This window comes from Denticeps clupeoides, unplaced genomic scaffold (assembly GCF_900700375.1).
Source record: "Denticeps clupeoides unplaced genomic scaffold, fDenClu1.1, whole genome shotgun sequence".
In the NCBI taxonomy this organism is placed as follows: Eukaryota; Metazoa; Chordata; class Actinopteri; order Clupeiformes; family Denticipitidae; genus Denticeps; species Denticeps clupeoides.
Genome location: NW_021629761.1, coordinates 56,055 through 70,898, shown reverse-complemented (window position 1 = coordinate 70,898; position 14,844 = coordinate 56,055). Strand labels below are relative to the sequence as shown.

At 39.9% G+C, this 14,844-nt stretch overlaps 1 protein-coding gene across 2 annotated transcripts in view; it reads left to right on the top strand.

The window, feature by feature from the left end:
• Positions 1-2,255: 2,255 nt before the first annotated feature.
• Positions 2,256-14,844, top strand: part of LOC114773596 (tyrosine-protein phosphatase non-receptor type 22-like) — a 34,874-nt gene continuing 22,285 nt past the window's right edge. The window contains exons 1-12 of one of the 2 annotated variants that reach the window (XM_028965882.1): positions 2,256-2,529; positions 4,037-4,145; positions 4,836-4,912; positions 5,232-5,327; positions 7,858-7,896; positions 8,002-8,073; positions 8,396-8,455; positions 9,187-9,329; positions 10,452-10,518; positions 10,665-10,742; positions 11,212-11,292; positions 11,864-11,946. In XM_028965882.1, coding sequence (XP_028821715.1) covers positions 2,428-2,529; positions 4,037-4,145; positions 4,836-4,912; positions 5,232-5,327; positions 7,858-7,896; positions 8,002-8,073; positions 8,396-8,455; positions 9,187-9,329; positions 10,452-10,518; positions 10,665-10,742; positions 11,212-11,292; positions 11,864-11,946 — 1,007 coding nt within the window. In that variant the 5' untranslated portion in view covers positions 2,256-2,427. Of the gene's footprint in view, positions 2,530-4,036; positions 4,146-4,835; positions 4,913-5,231; positions 5,328-7,857; positions 7,897-8,001; positions 8,074-8,395; positions 8,456-9,186; positions 9,330-10,451; positions 10,519-10,664; positions 10,743-11,205; positions 11,293-11,863; positions 11,947-14,844 lie in introns of both variants that reach the window. The other variant, XM_028965881.1, reaches the window with a different exon arrangement.

The window sequence follows — 14,844 nt, the reverse complement described above, 5'->3', positions numbered from 1 at the left end:
TAATCCTATTCTTATATTGGGGCAGTGGTGGCCTAGCGGTCCTGTAATAAGAAGGTTGCAGGTTCGATTCCCAATCCGCCAAGGTGCCACTGAGGTGCCACTGAGCAAAGCACCGTCACCACACACTGCTCCCCGGGCGCTTGTCATGGCTGCCCACTGCTCACTCAGGGTGATGGGTTAAATGCAGAGGACAAATTTCACTGTGTGTGTATCACATGTGACAATCACTTCACTTTGTATATCAGAGGTGCTGGTGGCACGTTCAGTAGGAATGATAGTAACACGTAGTAAGTAAGTAAGACATTCTGGGAAAGGGATTTTATTAATAAACAGAAACAAAACCAGCGTGATGGTGGAATTGACAGAACATGGATTGACAGAACATAGATTGAAGTGTGCCGGTTTTTCAACTGGTCCTAGTACATCTGTCAACAATTCCAGGACGGCATACTTCCAGCTAAGAAACATTGCTAGAAATAGGATATTTTTCTCAATTTCTGATTCTGAAATGAGTTCACGCAAACATCTAGATTGGATTACTGTAATTCTCTGTTTTCTGGTTGCTCTGCTGCTTCATTGAATAAACTTCAGCTTGTCCAAAACTCTGGTTCTTACACGCACTAGAAGGAATGATCACATTACGCCTGTATTGTCTACTTTGCAGTTAAGTTTTGTATTGACTTTCATGCATTCAACACCCCCCTTACCATTATTAACGCTGCAGTAGTTAGTGCCACCTGAACTGTCTAGTTCTCTCTTCAGTTACTGTCATTTGTTGCTAACTATTGTCACGTCCATGCGGGCATGACGCGACGGGTGAACGTAGAGGAGGACGAGGAGTGACGAGGAACGAAGAATGAAGGACGCTTTCACCTGACATCACGGAACAGGGGTTTAATTGGTGAATCACAGGACAGGGGAGACATCCGAGACGAAGACACTGGTGAACATAGAACATAACTTCAAAGACCTGACAGCGGACAGAAACGAACAGGGCAGCTTTATACAATTAACACAGGTGAAAACGATTAGGGAACATTACACATGACAACAATGAAACTCCGGTCCGGATCCTGATCTTGACCCGGACCAGAGTAACCCCCATTTCGGACCGGATCCTGACAACTATGTACTGTATCCTTCACCATCCTCTCCACTGTGGATGGTACATCCTGCCCTGGGGAGTGTCAAGGTTTGGAGTCATCACATGACACAGTCACACAATCAAATGGAAACTGGTTGTCCAGAGCTACATTGTGCAGTTCAACAGATGCCAAAATTACACCCTTTTTCATGCTTAAAGAACAGAGTCCCTCCAACTGGTCCAATGTAAAGGCGGATGAAGAGCTCCACCATAGCGACTGTGCGTGGTGATGTATTGTCTCTCCCGTCTAATAACAGCGCCAGATCTGTCATGGCTGAATATGATTACTGTCATTGCTCTTATTTAAATTGGTCTTTCATTGTTTGACCTACAATGTTACATCAACATCCCTCTCTGTATCTCTCCTTCCCGAGGTTTCTTCCTTTTTTCTCTCTTCTACAGGTTTTTTAGTGGAGTTTTTCCTTGTGTGCAGAAGGGTCAAGTGTGGGGGGTGTCAACTGTAGGGCCTGTCAAAGCCCATTGAGACATACGGTATGTGATTATGGGCTATATAAGAAGTAAATGTTGTTGTTAATAGTTAAAACAAAAAATCCAACAGAATATTAACATTAAATATAACTCTACACTGTGTGAAAACAGAACTAGGTAGTGCCTTACATTAAAAAATAACAGAATACAGCAAGATACCATATAAAAGAAGAAAGAGCTGTTGAATTTTTCCTGTGATTGGCTGAAATGGTTTATGCTAATTTAAAGAGGTTGGACAGGTTATGGGAAGTGTTGATGCAGCCGCATTCATTTACCTACTAAAGCTGCATGGCCTGGTTTTGGCCCTTGTGCCGTTTATGTTGGTCCTTATTAAAGGACCAACTTGCACATATCTCGTGCGCCTTCTTCACCCCTCAGCCCTTCAGGCATGACACTGACCACATCTTTCCCTCTGTTTTCTCATTTGTCTTCATTCTTTTCATACTATTCAGAAGAAAGCGAAATCTCCTTTGAGATCTTCCAGGCAGGGAACATACACACACACACACACACACACACACACACACAGTGTTGAAAATAGAACGGAACTTCACCACATAGCATCACATCTCTTTTTTTCTTCTGTAAAATGCTGTTGTTTAAGAGGCTGGCTTTAGGACCCAGCATTAAAGGAGGAGAAGGAGACAATATTTTAATCTGACCATAGAACCTGCCACTTCCGTGGTGGTGAGAAAGAGAATGTGTTGTGAGGTTGTGCGTAAGGCTCTGCTTTGAGGGGACTGTTTTAGAGTTTTGTCTCAGCGTTTGTGTGAGACTGTGAGTGTGACAACCCAATGGATACACAAAGACAGCTTCTGCAGGACTTCCTGGCTGAGGTGGCCTTTAAGGAGACTGCACAACCTCCCAGCGAAAATGCATTTGAGGTTGAGTTCTCGGTGAGTAATCTTCAGCTGAGAGCACCTGCTTCGGCGTCAGTTGGTTTGCACAAATCTATCTGGATTTTGTCACTACATTTCCGTCATCACTGGAGGCAGGCAAACTGGTCTACTTTTAACCCTTAGTTCCACTTGTTTAACTGCTAAACACACACACAAAGACACTTAACATATACAGACTTCCTCTTAGCACATCAATACTTCACCAAAAAGCAGAAGTACAGGTCTGACATTTCTAACATTTTCCCAAGGTGTACAGCGAGGTAGGCCTACAACTCATGAGAGACAGTTATTAAGTTATTAATAAATGGCTACTTGATCTCTGTATTAGAATATGTAAAGCTACTCAATGAATACAGACTTTTTTAAGTAAGTAATACTTACTTGGTCTCTGCAATATGTTATGCATTATGGTTCACGGTCACAGCAACCTGCCCATATCATAAATCTTTCACAATATGTTTTAATTCCGTGACAGCAATGACCCCATTAACAATTTCATTAATTCAGCATGTCAGCATGTCTAGTAACAGTTCTGTGTGGATCTATACATTACACAAAGTGAGTGAGTTATCTGATGTATTAGTGCAGGGTTTTGTGTGGTCCATAGTCCAGGCATTCATGAGAACATTATTTGTCCAGTAAAGAGGCTATTTTCAGCTGGTAGGGCATCCAGGCAGTTGTTTGGTGGGATGAAGCTGTGATCAAGGTTGATGCTGGTTGTAACTCTCTGATACTCTGCCCACCCATCCATCTCATCAGCAGGTTCATCTAGTACTTTTCTGACTAAGCCAATATATATATATTTTTTTTTCTGTTCATGAAAGCAAGGAAGACAGGATAGGGGTAATGTGGTCACCTGTTAGGATTGTTAGCAGCTGCATACAATTAGAATATGTAATGTCATTATGTATAAAGCAACTCAATAAATATATTTTTTTTTCAAAATTAAGTAATACTTACTTAGTTTCTGTAATATGTTGAGCTTTATGTTTCACTTTTTTCACAGCCGGCTGCCCATATCCTAGCTGGCTGCCCATATCATGTTTCACAATATGTCTTAGATTTGACAATATGTTACAAATATTACTTCAAAGTTGCCGTTGCAACATACAGATTGAATGAGAAATTAGACATGCTTCAACTTCAGGCCCCCGTAATATTAACATTAATACAGCAAAATATTAATATTTGTGGCCTTATGTAGAACCTGAAACCACCATGACAACCTGGTTGTATAATATGTAATGGCTCTCTGTTCTAGTCTCTTATGAATGATGTTAATTGTAAAATATCTATGAATTGTTGACCCGAAGTGTTGACCTGCTGTCTTATTGCCACCAAATCTTTTTGGTTGTAAAGACTTGTAGAAAAGTTTACTCATTTTTACCATTAGTAATATAAACCATTGTCAGTTGGTTCATTATTATTATGAACATGCAGAGACATGCGATTACCAACGTAATGCAATATCCAGTGTATATGTAATGTGTGTATTTTTTCTCAGAAATTAAAGAAATTATCCTCTAAAAACCGCATTGACAAGACTTTACCAACTAAAGCTGCAGAGAAACAGGAAAATGTGAAGAAGAACCGCTACAAAGACGTAGTACCTTGTGAGTCTCCCCCTCTTACAATCACAAGTATGTCTGCATGGGGAGGGCATTTTACTGTAGTATTATAGCTGTTTACAGCCTTACTGTAGAAGTATCTTTGTTTACTATGAAGAAAAGTATGCAGAGTTTTGTACAAGACAGGATTTTGCATCATTTATTGATTGATTATAGCAACTGGGACATCCTGGTAAGAGAAGCTTTGGATGTTGAAATGTCCCTGCAGTGAGGAACAGAACCGCTTTTTGGGCAATGTGACCAGAAAGGGACAATTTACCTTGATTCATTTTACGGAGGTTTTACACTCTTTTATGGTCAAGTTAAATAGGACCACATCAGTCTCACTGCTGCATCATTTTAATAAAGAGAAGCAAGTAATAAACCCATGCAACACTCTAAAAGGAGATAAAGTGTTAAAGCAATGACAAAATAAGGAAGCCATTGTGCAAGGCATGGCTTAAAATAAGTTAATCAAATAAGTGCATAGAGACATATGTCTTGAACTTGGACCATTATGGAGCCTTAAATAATACCAGATCTTTCAAATATGAAGGCAGACACAGTGTGTTGATTTAACAGTTGTTCACTTTACTGCTACTTCACTGTCCCACATTTCTCTCTCTCTCTCTCTCTCTCTCTCTCTTTGTCTCACCAATGTTTTCTCATTTTGTGGCTCTGCTCTGTCCTTTTCAGTTGACCACAGTCGAGTTAAACTCTCCCTTTTCACATCGAAGGATGACACTGACTATGTCAATGCCAACTTCATCAAGGTATAGTACTGTGGCACAACCCAAATGATGGGAATATTATTCTGAATGATGTAGAGTACTATAATATAAACCAGTGGAAATGAAACCAATGTTTATCTAAGCGGCAAGAAATGCTATCAGCGTAACGAAACCTTATTGTTGTAGGTTATCATTCATTAGTTGGGAGAGACCATACCCTGGTTCTGAAAACTCCTTAATTTCTTTAATGCCTAAAATCATTACTGTACATTATATGTTGTATGTTTATTTGTTAAAGTGATCAAATCCTTCATGCTGTAATGAGTGTGTAGTATGTTTCAGTGGATGTATGTGTGTTTAGGGTGTTACAGGAAAGCCCGCATACATTGCTACTCAGGGTCCTCTGCCAAACACCATAGTGGATTTCTGGAGGATGATCTGGGAATATAAAGTGAAGGTACCTGCACACACAGTGGCACCATACACAAAACCCATATCTTTATATTCAGCAGAGCTGTGACATGAGCTGTGGGATTAACTCACTAATTTGTTGATCCTGTCATGCCAGGAGGTGGAGGTAGGTAGGTGCACAACGTGGTAACAGTTCGGGAGTTGGGGGCAGGGAATAAAGCTGGTCAATATGTTAAAAACTTTCCCATATTGAAACTCCAAAAATATTTATTAACATAGAACCATTACTATCACTGCCCTGCTATAACAATTTCATTGCCCTGCCCTGGATAACAATCAAATCAATCAAAATGTATTTATACAGGGCTTTTTACAAAATTCATTGTCACAAGGCACCTAGCAAAACATCAGTGCTCAAGGTCCCTAGTGAGCAGGCCTAAGGCAGGAGTGGCAAGGAAAACCTCCCTGGAAAAAGAAACCTTGAGAGGAACCAAGGCTCAACAAGAGGAACCCATCCTCTTCTGGTCAGCACTGGATTATCCTGGGATGTTCAATGAGATTTATCCAGGAAATATGGCATTTAGAGGAAGGTTGCCACTGAGCAAAGTACCGTCCCCACACACTTGTCATGGCTGCCCACTACTCAAGACGAGTGATGGTTAAAAGCAGAGGACACATTTCACCATGTCACTGTGTGCTATGCTGCAGTGTCTCACAATGATAGTCACTTTCAAAGAGTTGGGGCTGTGTAAGCAAATGAGATCCAGTGGAATACTGGCGTCAGTTAGCTTGGTGGTGCATGGCACACTAGACAAGGTCCCAGGTGGTCCTCATCTGCTGGATTCTGTAGTTTACAGCTGGTTCCTCTGCTGTGTCTGAGGGGACAAAGACAGGTCGATGGCCAATGGTGGTCTCAAAGGGAGAGAGGCTGGTTGCTGCTCAGATTTCAGTGTGGGCGGGCTTTTAACTACTCAAGGTTATGAATATTTCAAAAACAGAGGAGCATAATGAGCATAATGAATTTAACAAGATGAATTTGAGCAAGCTGAATAATATTATTTAAAATTTTAAATGTCTTATTTTAATGATACTCTGAATTATTTACAGCAAAACTGTAGACAAAATATTCAGAAACATTGAAATTGTATTGAAACAGTATTTGAAATTCAAAGGCTGATGAAATTTCAAAATCTGATGGAAACTGGATACAATTGAAAACTGGATTATTCATTCTGGATTATTACTAAAATTTTATTGATGTGTCAAGTTCATTCTTTTTTGGATTTCTTACTAAGTATTTTAAATTTCAATTGGCTCTAAATTTGTTAGGGACGGCTCTGAATGATATAATAATGATATAACCTTGTTTTAAGTATGAAATGGGTCAGACTTTTCTCTTCACTTTGTGAATATCTATAAACATGCATTTTCCCCAGTCCTTGTAATTGCTCCTGGATCTAAGTCTGAGTGGTGCTTACGTCGACTGGACCTGTTATCTTCCATTATAAAATGAGACCGGCTTGTAATAATGTGTCTATGTGCAAGAGCAGCAATAATTTCATAGAGTCACATTCCAAAATGAAAATAAAACTTGATTAGCAGAGTCCTTTATTTTACAATTAAATCAACATCAGGTCGAGGAATCCATGACGTACGAACAGGCAAGAGAGCAAAGTGCGAAGCAGAAGTGATGTCAGTTGAAAGAGAACTGGGAATGAGAATGAGTAAAACATTATTGTATGCAATATGTAATGCATATATCCATAATTTAATTCTTTCTAATCAAAATATACATTTCGGATTTTCACAACAGAATTCACCCTATGGGCAATTGTTTTTTTCAGATACATGCTGCAAAATTCATCCTAGTTTTTGTAAATGTATTCAATATTCATTAACAAAATTAAAAACACATTTCAGATATACATAATGATATTCTGAATATCCAAATCTACATTTCTCCAAACAATGTTATGCAGTTATGCAGAATAACTGTGAATAATCTGTTGATAAAATAAGTGAAATCGTTAGACAGTGATCAACACATGCAACACATTCTCTTTCTCATTCTCTCTTTTTCTGTCTAAATGAATATGCAGGATCCCAGAGCTGGCATCCACGTGTCTCCATACACAAAATATTTGACTGCCATTTTTGTCATAATCGAGAAAATTCCCAAAGCTTGTAGGATGCAGCAATGTAATAATGACACCCCTTCTCATAATGAATATTAGAATAATTGTTTGAACATGAATTAACAAACATATTTGTTTACATAATGGGATGATGACATGATGATGATGACAAATGTAATGACTTAAACTATAGCAAATATTAAACTATTTGATTAAAGTTAAATGGCGTTTGAATATGAGTTTTTTCTCAGCTCAAACCATGGGTTGGGTTTTGGCCAGTGTTTCCATATAATGTTTTTTTTTTTTTTTTTTTTCTGCTTCACCAATACAACTTGATGAATTGAACAGGCTTATACACTGATGGATAAATTGCCTGCTTATTGATTTAAGTCTTTTAACAACAACAATATTCTTACACGCCCTGTCTTTGTCACCGTGCAGGTTGTAGTCATGGCATGCAGAGAATTTGAGATGGGAAGGGTAAGGATTATTTCCATGTTATTCATTGTCAGCAGTTATTAAATGGCTCTAATAGACACACACATTAAACACAAAGACCCCTCCCCACGCTGTTGTCTCCTGCAGAAAAAGTGTGAGTGCTACTGGCCCAAGAGCAGAGATGTCACATTGGTGTGTGAGCAGTTTGCTGTTCACTGTGTGAGTACTTCCTCCCAGTGCCACTTCCTGTCCTGGCCACTGGCTGCCTTTCTTCTTCTGCTCTGACTGTACCAGCCCACTCTCTGACTTCTTCTGAGAAACATTTACATGCTTCTTTATTGCATTTTGATTTGATTTCAGCTCAAGGTAATTCAAAAGATCAAATACATAGTTATACAGACAAAAAAAAGCAATAAATGACACATAGAGAATGTTTTCATATTACATTACATATTGCAAGTCGACAAACAGAATCCTGATTTTAGTGTATTGGGAAGAGACTGAAAGCTTCATTTTAAATCTGCTATCATTTTAATTTCAGGAATCAGAGCAGGAAAAAGGAGATCATATAACAAGGCTGCTGAATGTGACCTATAAGGGTGTAAGTACACTGCGTGTGATTACTTCTACAGACGGAACAGATCTGCGAATCTGCGACGGTGAACCCGGGTTTGAGAGTACAAACGAGATGAGGAAACATGAACAGTCTTACTAGCTGTAAAGAACGACGAATATCTAAGCTGTTTGCAGGCTAGGGCAAATAATGACTGAGCAATGGAAGGAAGCCATCTTGCCTATTTATGGGAGTTGCGTCACCTCTTTTCCGAACGGAGTCATGTGACAACATTGGCACAAAGCACTTAACATGCATGAGGTTCAGCGCCCAAAACCTCTAGAGAGCAGTGGCCAACAAAAAGAAACCAAGACCCAGAAACCAACAAAATGATCTGTTTCTCACAGGACTCACAGAGTCTAGAGTATCAAAAGCTGTAAAAGAGTATCAAACCACATAAACACAGTTGATGACAAAACTGGCTTGTTCAGTACATTCACTAAAGCAGGTTCTGTACTGTAAAACTATTCTATCATTGCTGATGTAATCATTATATCAGAAAAATACTTTTGTATACACCTTTTATTGTATGTAAAGAGTTTACAAGGTAGAGCAGACCTTGTGCCACACGTTTAAACAACTGTTCATTATTTAGTTTGACCACAGAGCTGCTCTTGCATTTGTATGATCCATTGTCTGTCTAAAAGAAAATTTTTTTTTGCACACATTGGTAGCAGGAACAGTGACATTATAATACTGGACATGTTCTCTCCTCTCAGTGCAGCCGAATGTTGAAGCAGCTGCATTATGTCAACTGGCCAGACCATGGTGTTCCTGACTCCATTCCCTCCATTCTGGGACTCCTGCAGGAAATGAGATCCTACCAGGAACATGATGACATTCCTATCTGCATACACTGCAGGTACGTCAGCCCCTCAGCCCTATAAACCAGATAACTAGTGTAGCTGTGGTGGTATCTGTCAATGAATGCATGTCAGTAATTGAACAGAGAAAAAAGAGCAAGTGAAGCTGATGTGATTGAAGCATGATGGATCCAACTGCATGTCCAAATAAATCTGAATGTTCTGAGCTATCAAAAAAGCTGCTAAGGTGTCACTGAGGCACCATCACCACACACTGCTCACTAAGGGTGATGGTTAAATGCGAGGGCACATTTCATTGTGTCACCGTGTGTTGTGCTTGCTGTGCTTCAAAATGACAATCACTTCACTTTCACATGTAAATGGTGCTAGTAGCCTAGTGGGTAACACACTCGCCTATGAACCAGAAGACCCAGGTTCAAATCCCACTTACTAACATTGTGTCCCTGAGCAAGACCCTTAACCCTGAGTGTCTCCAGGGGGGGACTGTCCCTCTAACTACTGATTGTAAGTTGCTCTGGATAAGGGCGTCTGATAAATGCTGTAAATGTAAATAAACCAAACCAACATGCTATCACTAGCATTATAGTAAAGTAAAGTAAAAAAAGTTCACCCATAAATGTAAATGAGAGAACTTAGTTTAAAAAAAGCTACTTTTTTAACTACTGGAATGAGAAAAAAACACAGTAAACTAATGGCAGTTGTGGTTTACTTTCTATGCCACATCAACCACCACTTAAAGTCAGAAGTGTGTATCACTGGTGCATTCAGGGGATTTACGACTCACTGAATAGCACAGACCTTTACAAAGCCATCAACAATTCCAGCATTCCAACACACATGCTTGGCTTGAGCATGGGTAAAAAGTATTGCAGACATTACTGCCAAATTTTCCATCTGTAAACAATTTAGGAGAAGTGTGGTTATCTGTGGTTCATTTCACCAAGCATGAACAGAGAGAACACAGCACGTGGGCCCAAAACAAAGCAGGAAGTATCATTATATTACTTATGTGGGTTTTAATAATCATGGAAAATCAATAGAAACCCAGATGAAAGTTGATGAAGGGAAGACCGGGTAAGACTGAACACTCAGGTTAGTTGGGCATAAAGTGACATTTATGTAAGTGACACCCCACCCCCTTTGCTACTGTCTTGCTTTAGTGCTGGATGTGGAAGAACAGGGGCCCTGTGCGCCATTGACTTTACCTGGAACCTGTTGAAGAAGCAGGTAAAATATGCCTGTTGTTAAGTCTCTACTTATGAACCATTAATAAACACAAGCTTCCTGGTTTGGCATTAGTGTCAGGCTGTATGCAAGTAAAATCACAGGTTATTTAACCATGTTAAGCAGTCCCAGTGTGGTTTTCCTTGCAGAAAATTCCCCAAAACTTCAGCATCTTTGAACTGATTCAGGACATGCGAACACAGCGGACATCCATCGTTCAGACAAAGGTTACACAAATCTGCTGCTTCCTCAGTGTGTTTTAGAGCAGCCAGTTGGAGCTAGACCACATAATATAGTTATGTAATATAATACATCCAACCACTAAACAGAACAATTCACTTGCCACAGAATTATTTATTAAAATGCACACATGTGTATTTGTTATAAATACACCACTACTGATCTGAGAGCAGCATTTAGCATGAGACACACAAAGTTCACACGCTCACACATGGCATTTCTCATGCTTATAAATTATTCATGTTTACAGCACTGAAATTCCTGAAGCGAGTTTCACAAATGAATCATGAACTCCATGAATGCTGCACAGATCTGCACAGATGCGCAGATCTCTCAAAAAGCCCATCCACCCCCTTACCATCTCACTCCAAGCAAACTTCAGTCACTCACTACTGTACCTGTGTACTATTGAAAAGTGATCTGATTTTGAAATAGTTTTTTTTTTGTCAGGAACAGTATGAACTAGTGTACAGGACCATCAGGTTTCTGTTTGAGCTTCACTTGGAAGCCACCAAATCTACTGACAACAGGAAGCAGGTGAGTTATTACACTCCTGTGGCCAGACAATTACTTCCAAGTTTGGTTGTGCAATAGGATGACACTCTTGCAATATGATGGTACCAATACATTTTGAACAATGCTATGGGAAGAGCCCTTTCTTTTCCTGTATAAAATCATAGTTGGATCACTCTGGTGTGGTCCCCAGACGGAGCTCCGCATTCTCATTAAACACCTTTGGGATAAAATAAAATGGAGATTGCCTGACCTCATAAAGGGTCTACAGAATTAACAGGGGCTAATACCCACACAAACCCTACAAATGTTCTAGAAAGCCTTCTGCAAAGTGTCAAAGCTTCTAAGGGAGAACAACTCCATATTAAAGTCTGTGTATTTGAATGCCATATCAATAAAATCCGGATCAGTTTTCTATTTGATGGCAGCCCTTCCATGTCCATTATTTGTTGAATTTAAAGACCAACACACCTTCCCTGCGATAAAGTGCTGATAGATACTATGATCCTATAACATGTGCTAATCCTTTCAGGGCATGTCAGTGGCACATATCAGTGGAATTTATTTCAATTTGAATAAATTCAATCCCCATCAGGTGGTTCAATGCCCATCTTCCATCTGTAGCAAGGACAGTAGCAGTAACCTGTGTAACCCAGATACAGAAGCAGGAGACCACAGGTAATACACACAAACCTTCACAGCAAATAAGTGAATACGTACTGATCATTACAGAAATGCTGTAATTGAATAAAATCAGGCTTTATTAATAATAAATGTAATTTGTGTTGAATTAATTCTTATTGTAATTACAGCATTTGAGATTCAATGTGAAAACTTTCTGTCATCCAAATTCAGCAAGTGGGCTGTTTCACTTTGGAAAAAAATGTATTTAGAATTCAGCTTTAACTTTGGCTTGAAAATCAAGCTGGGAATTGAACTCATTCTGCGAACTGAACTGTAAGGCTGCAGAAGGGCACATACACACTGGATCAATGGACTACAGATATTGAACCCCTTACTGCTGTCCTTGACATCTGCAGAAAAAGGGCGACGTGTAGGTCACACCTCACCAGATACCTGAGCCATCCAGCTCATAAACTGACACTTTAACATGTTAAAGGTCCCCTATTGTAAATGTACCACTTCTTATCTTGTCTTATTATGAATATTTGACTTTGTGAGACTATTTAACATTAATACGAGTTCCCGCAGCCTGACTATGCTCCTGCAGTGGATGGGTGTAAAGAGTGCTTTGGCCATTCTGCTTCACGAGCTGAGACGGTCGGATCTGGAATTTGTCCCCTAATGTCATCATAAGGGGAAAGTTTACCTCCCGTTTCTTTTTTTGGCCACCCCTCCCCTAAAACACTATCTCCACCGACAATCATGGCTTGAAACGTGAAGCATTGCAGTTGCTCGGTGATTGGATGTAAAAATGAGCACAAATGTATTTTTTTGTTCAGTCACACAAGACTATGAACAACCAGTGGGTTCATTGTATTTTTTCTGGAAAAACGCAGACATGACTTCCTGTCTGTGCCAAACATTGTGGTTGGTGGATGGTGTTGATGACGTCATTTCCACGAATGCCCGCTCACTTCTATTGGCCGCTCTCCTCCTCGTCCCACCTCTCTCCTCCTCATTAGTATTTAAAACTACAGACACTGAAACCGGGCATCCTGGGAAATCTCATTGTGGGACTGGATCAAAGTGGCTGTAATTTGTGCCACGGAAAGAGACTTCAGATATAATATCAGGGGACGACTAAGACCAACATTAAAGCAAAAGGACGTGTACATGAATATATATTAAAAGACGAAAGAAAGAACACACTTTGCACTTATTGCTGGATCCATCACGTCTGTGCGCTCCTGCAGTATGTAGACGCCATATTCAGTTCAATGAAACTATAATTTACATCATTTAGGATGAGCTCTGCACTTCAATTCTTTTCTTCTAGGTTCCGAATGTCATATTGAATTTCCAACCAAATTTAAAGGTGAATTGTGAACTGGAAAAAAAGGACTGAATAATGCTGATTGAATTATGGAATGGCTGAAGGTTACTATTTTGAATCTTAAATGCTGTAAATACAATTGAAGCATGTTTTTTTTTCAATTAGAGCAATTCAGTTTTCTTACATTTGTGACTAACTTAGTTCCACACTTTATTACTAGCACTATGAAATAGCTTGTGGACGTGACAAATATTTATTACACTGTACAATGATCAGCCATAACATTAACACCAAAACAGCCATGACCCAATAAGGGGGGACTCCACTAGACCTCTGAAGGTTTGCAGAGGTATCTGCAGTTGTAAATGGTGAATTTTATTCCATGCTTGACATCAACACAGTCACCCAGGCCCGGCCCTAACAAATTTGGAGGTCTAGGCAAGATTTTAGGTGGCGCCCCACCACGCTGCTTTTTACGCTGTACCGCGTGACACTTGACGCCATAAAAAGCAGAGTTGAGGGCATGTTCAGAACGGCACTTATTAAGGTCCTTGAAAACGATTTACCACTAAGTGGCACGGGTTATTTGCATGTGCAGTCTTGTTCATGGCATTTTACTTTATTTCAGGGAGGTTTGCATCCCTCCTGATCCCATCTCAACCTGAGTTCTGGGTATCTATAGAAATCTATAGAAATCGAATGAGAATTGCTGGTGTCTTCCTCTTGTAAGTCGCTTTGGATAAAAGCGTCGGCTAAATAAAGTAAAGTAAAGTATCTGGCACCAAGCTGTTCATTTGAATGCTCAACTGGATTGAGATATGGAGAATTTGGAGGCCAAGTCAACATTGTTGTTGCGTTCCTCGAACTCGAACGAAGACGTGCCATCAGGGAATACGGTTTTCCATGAAGGGGTGAACTTGTTCAGCAACAATGTTCAGCAACTTCCACATGAATGCAGGACCCAAGGTTCTCAAAGCATCCTGGTGCTTTGTCCAGGGATACATATCCACCCACATAATGTAAAAGATTCATCAGACAAGGACACTTCCTTCCTTTGCTCAGTGGTCATGTTCTAAACCTGCCCATTGCAGATCTTTTTGGTGATGGACATGGACCAATATGGGCACCTTTACCAGTCTGCAGCTATGCATACAAATTCTGGATCGCTGTGTGCCCTGGCACCTCTAGGTACTTGGTGGACACGGGACAGTATGGGTAGTCTTGCAATTCAGCAATCATGCAGATATGCATACAAATTCTCACGCTTTCTTTCTTCATACCTTTCCCCTTAAACCAGGAGTACCTTTTTCAGCAAACTAACCTTCTATTTCATCTGACAGCAAGAGTCAGCCTTTATTCTTATGTGTCATCAATGGCCCTTGGTCTTCACAAGTTCACTGGTTAACAGTTGTTCCTTGCCTAGACCACTTTTGGTTGGTCCTAACTACTGCAGATCCCACAATAGGTGCAATTTTGGAGATGTCTTGCAATCACAAGTTGACCTTTCCTCAAAATCCTTACATTTGTCCAGCTGATTAATTTTCACTGCTTAAGGACAAATTTTCACTTTTGGTCTAATATTTCACTTTCATGTGCAGTTTAACCCACTGCTTGCAAAA